The 5,026-nt window shown below is 41.0% G+C and overlaps 1 protein-coding gene across 1 annotated transcript in view; it reads right to left on the bottom strand.

Annotated features, from left to right (window-relative positions):
• Positions 1-5,026, bottom strand: part of agap2 (ArfGAP with GTPase domain, ankyrin repeat and PH domain 2) — a gene marked incomplete in the record, with an annotated part of 25,145 nt that overhangs the window by 10,279 nt on the left and 9,840 nt on the right. The window contains 6 exon segments of the mRNA XM_035657512.1: positions 573-707; positions 1,314-1,439; positions 1,536-1,716; positions 4,076-4,180; positions 4,534-4,608; positions 4,762-4,911. Coding sequence (XP_035513405.1) covers positions 573-707; positions 1,314-1,439; positions 1,536-1,716; positions 4,076-4,180; positions 4,534-4,608; positions 4,762-4,911 — 772 coding nt within the window.

Raw genomic sequence — 5,026 nt, 5'->3', positions numbered from 1 at the left:
AAAAACTTATTACAATGAAAACAAGTCAGATGAGGAACTGAAGCTGGGGATGCAGGTAACGTATGTACCGAAGAGGAAAACAGACAGAGGAGAGCTGATTCAGCTCCATCAGCGTCACTTGTTACCTGTCTTATTAATGTTTCTCAAGCTACCAAAGCTCTTTAATTTCCACATTTTGCGTTTGGCTGCAGAGCGAGAGATAAGCACAGAGAAAGAGAAACAGAGAAAGACAAACACCTTTAATAATCCCCACGGAGGTAGAAAGCAGAGGCAGAGGAAAAAGCGTAGGAATATGTAAATAATGTAAATATATGTTATTTATAATAACAACAGCAGAAATAAAATGCTGCCCTCGAAAAACATTCTTTAATTTTTTATTAATGCGTTAATTTTCTAGTCATTAATTATAAAAACACCGTGTTGATGCTTCTTTGCACTCACTATAATATCTGTATGTATTACAGTGGGCATAAAAGAGTCTATTTTTATTACACTAGCAGCAGCAGCAGCAGTTTCAGGCAAACAGCAGCTTGTGGTAAAAAACTGAACCTTCGATATTTATGTCAGTTTACCTTCAGCCTGCCCAACGGCAGCATCTCCTTTCTGATTCATGCTCTTCTTCCTTCTGTTCTTCTTCCTGTCGCTCATGGGAGATGCCTGACCGGGGTCTTTTCCAGAGAAAGGACTGGCAGCTCCTTCAAGTGCATCTGACATTCAAAAATAAACAATCACACACACTGACAACACCTCTAAACATAAATGAATCCTCCAAAAAAAGGAACAAAACAAAAAAACGTGATTGAACTTAAATGTGTTCAGTAGTTTATGTATAAATCCAGTTTGTTCAATTGACTCATTTTCTTTAAATTTACTTTATATTGTACCAAAAATAGCTTAGTATTATTCAATTTTTGTTATTTTTTCTGTTTATTAATCATCATTATGCAGAACATAAAAAACATACAGAAAGCTAATCGGCTACCATGTTGATAAGGTAATGTAATAATTTGCTTTAGTGGAAGAAAACTGAGTAAATTCAACTTAAGTGGTAACGTTTGTATAAAGAAGATGCATTTCAGTGACTTTATTCAAATAAATTATGTTCACACATTTTAAATAAGTTTGAAGAAACTTCAATTAACTTAATTTAAACATAACAATAATAGCTACTTCTACTCAAATCCAACATGTTTCATGCTTAAATTGTGTGAGTTAATAAACTTTGATTTGAGTTCACAGTGTATGTTTGCTGTGGCTATACAGTGTGTTTTCTCTTTTGAACTGGTGGAAGTGACTGAAAGGTTTTAACGTACCGACACTTTGTGCTTTGGTGGACAACGAGGAGGCGCAGCGTTGAAGTCCTCTCTCTCCTCCCTGAGGCGACAAACCACCAGACCGGTCTTCAACCACAGAGAGGGTGGCTGGACACAGCTGAGGAACTGGCAGCGAGAGAGGAAGTGAAACGTTTATAGCCTTTAAATGAAACTCAGACGATCTGTGTCACACTCTGTTTGCATGCACACAAGCAGAAGTACCTGTGCTGGTGTTATCAGCGGCCGTCAGCTCCTTACTCAGCCCGTTGACTCCAGGCATGGAGCCGGGGGGGACCGGTGAGGGGCCCGCAGGGGCGACGGCTCTCGGAGGACGTTTCCCGGGAACTTTAACCGTGACACGCAGGAGGTCGATTTCCTTTCCGTGGATATTCTGAGTGTAGTCCTGAAACCGACAACATGTCACACAGATTAGACCTTTTTACTAAGACTAGAGCAAGAATACACTGTAAAAGTTATTAAGTTAACACAACTTAATCCCATAAATTACTCAAAAATGAACTGCTGAAGTAATAATTAAGTTGTTTTAGTGTAAGTATTTTGACATAATTCCAGTTTGTTCCAATGACTTATTTCTTTAAGTTGTAAGATCATCACAAAAATGTATGTAAGCCCCATTGTCGGAGCTATAATGCTGTATGTTTATTTCATTTTATAAATCGTCATATGTCCAAGTACACATCAATTCTTAATGATGAGTGTAAAGAGTTTATAAACTTAAATGGTTTAATCGTTTTAAACTAACTCAACTTTTGGATGAGGAAGTAATTAATTCTCTTACAAATTAATTGGAATCAAAAGCAAGCTTTACTGCTACCACCTAAAGTTAGCTAATGCTAGCAGGTCAGTGGCGGCACTTGGATCTAATCGAGTACTTAAATACAACGTTGAGGTACTTTTACTTTACTTGAGTATTTAGATTTAATGCAGCTTAATACTCAAAGAGCTTTCAGAGGGAAATATTGTACATTTTACTGTCTACGATGATCTGAAATCACAATACAAACGAGCTTAGCAACAGTTGTCGCTGTTTAACAAAGGTTACGTAAACTCACTTTAAAGGCAGAATGAGGAGGATTTTCTTAAAAAACGATGAAAATAATTTACTAATTAAGATGTAGTGACCTAATGCAAGTATTATAAAATTAAAGTAACGTAACATGATTACTTTCTGATACTTTTGGATTATATCAAAACCAAATTAGATCTTTTTTCTTTCAGCCTAAACACTATTTTCATAGTTGGAAGGCAGAACTTGCTATTTACTGTAATGTTGTTCCCTTTTCTGCTTTAAAGATCCACCCAGAGAATACAGTTCTGTCATTAGAGGCCATGATAATGAATTGTATCTGTAGGATTAGGTGTGGTCCCACTTGTGAAGTGTTGCAATGCGTGCGTACTGCACATGTGCAAGGTAGTATATCATTTTTTATTTAGGGCCCGAGCAGCGACCGCTGTGAAGGCCCTATTGATTCTGCTCGGATTATTTTATTCTGCAGTTAATCGTTTTCTGCCGGCTGCAACGGGCTCCAAACGTCATGACAGGCGGCACACGTCGTATGGGTCCCGCACATGGGTGAGGCAACAGCAGCCCCGCCATCACGTTTCACAGATATGCATGAAAATTAGTAGGAACATGCATCATGTCCTGACGTTAAAAAAAGCCTCTTGGGGCAATACCCCAAACCCAATAGGAAGTCAGCCCTTTTGAATTTAGTGTGCAATTTTGGTACAGTTTTTACAATTTCCATGCATTGTATTTTAACAAACCTCTCCGACCAAAAGTTATCAAAAGCTTTTTGGATTTGCCCCAAACTTCACATTTGGTCATGTGTTCAGTCCCACCCTGAACACATTTACATGCTGCCATTATTCAGTCACACTCACAGCGCCACCTACTGGAAACAGGAAGTAAACCTCGTCATCATCATCTGATTGACCTGAAATCTTCAGTGTGATCTTTTTATCTATATTCTGGCACATAATGTGACCGCAACATGCCCTGACGCACACAGACCACGAGGGCGCCGTTCATGCAGCTTTAATTTTTAAATGTATTTTGAAATAATACCCATTCTTAGTAAATGTAACTGTAATCTGATTCCATTCCCTCCTCCTTTTGTTTCTGTAACTGTAACAGAAAACAGTCATACTAGTTAGTTACTCCCCAATACTGCTTATGACTATAAGTGTGTGTGTATCTGCAGTGACCCTGCAGCCTTCTGCAGCCCGTATTTTGCTGTGTTTCTGGGTGTCAACCTTTAGGCACTGGGTGTGTAACCCCCAGACAATAATAGCACACAGGAAGTGACTGCACAAACGTAGGGACCAGATCGTAAGCACACATCCAAGAGGAAGCTGCGGTGTCATTTAGCCGGGGAGGAGGGGCCAACTTGTGTTTACAAACCCACAAATCATTCTCATTCTGCCTTTAAAGTCTTCCTTTATTTCTCTGAGTCTCTTTTGAGTCTTTCTTTAAGGCTGACAAAAGTGGTGCAGTGGTGCAGAAAACTCAATGACTGTAAATGTTGAATCGCTCAATCAGTTGCGAGCTTCAAGTTTCAAAGCAATTACAGGCCTGTTTAAGACAAATGTGGCCTATGCTGAAAACCAGTGAAGCTGAAACTGTAGTTAAATCTAAAAAGCTGCAGATATTCTCTCCACAGTGAAAACCCTCTTGGCCGTGTGCTGAATCCAGCCTGTGTTTTACTGCCGTATTGATCTGTCTTGTGGTGTTCTCTTACACTGGAGCTGGAGTGGTAAGACAGCGTGCCATTGTTGGACAGGGTGACGTATTTCTTCTTCCACTCCTTATTCAGCGAGCTCCCACTTCTCTTCCACAGGATGCTCTGTCAAAGACAACGAAGGTCACTGCTCGCTCGTAAAAAAAATACAAACCCATCTGCCTAAATTTAGAGTCGACAAAACTGAGACGATCTCTTCAAAGTGTAAAGAGTGGTCCGACAACAATAGCTGAAAGCACAATATTAATAGATCACCCTTGAGAAGGGTTGAAACAAATGTGTTTTTGTGCTGCTTATGTAAGATGAAATAAATAGACAAGTGCGTGTTTGTTCCCACCTTTGCTGCTGAAGAGGGACTTGGCACAAATTATCGTGCTGCAAGCAAACTGAAGCCTGTAAACACCCACTTGATTGAAAATTCACTTTGTTTCTTGCACTGTTTTTGTAATGTTGCAAACCTGTTTGATGGGAACGCCCCGCGCGCCACTCAGGTCTCCTTTGCCGTCGCCCGCCTTCTTATCCGGGTCCCGGTTCTGAAACAAATCCAACAATCCGGGGTTTAATAAGAGGGGGCAGATTTGAGCAGGGAGAGAGAGTCAGAGGTGGAGATGAATGGAGTGAAATGATGGCGAGATATGACAGGAAACTAAAAAGGTGCGAGACACCGGCAGCTGGCAACAACTGACCTTGAAGAGGGAGGGCCGTCTGGGGATGGTCTTCAGAGCACGGTTACCACTGCCTCCCCCCTCTCCCGTTGCAACCCGCAGCTCTCTGTGACCGACCACAGGGGTGGAGGGGAGGGAGCAGGTGTAGCCGCTATTCTGGCCGTTACTAGCCTGAGTGGAGGAGCGAGGCGAGGAGGAGGAGGAGGGGTGGAGGAGAACAAAATAGAATAGGATAGGAGAGAGGTTTTCAGACAAGATGAGGAGAGCCGAAGCTAAAACAATGATC

The sequence above is a fragment of the Morone saxatilis genome, unplaced genomic scaffold (genome assembly GCF_004916995.1).
Source record: "Morone saxatilis isolate NCDOM2014 unplaced genomic scaffold, NCSU_SB_2.0 Contig15, whole genome shotgun sequence".
NCBI lineage: Eukaryota > Metazoa > Chordata > Actinopteri > Moronidae > Morone > Morone saxatilis.
This window is presented reverse-complemented; position numbering and strand designations above follow the sequence as displayed.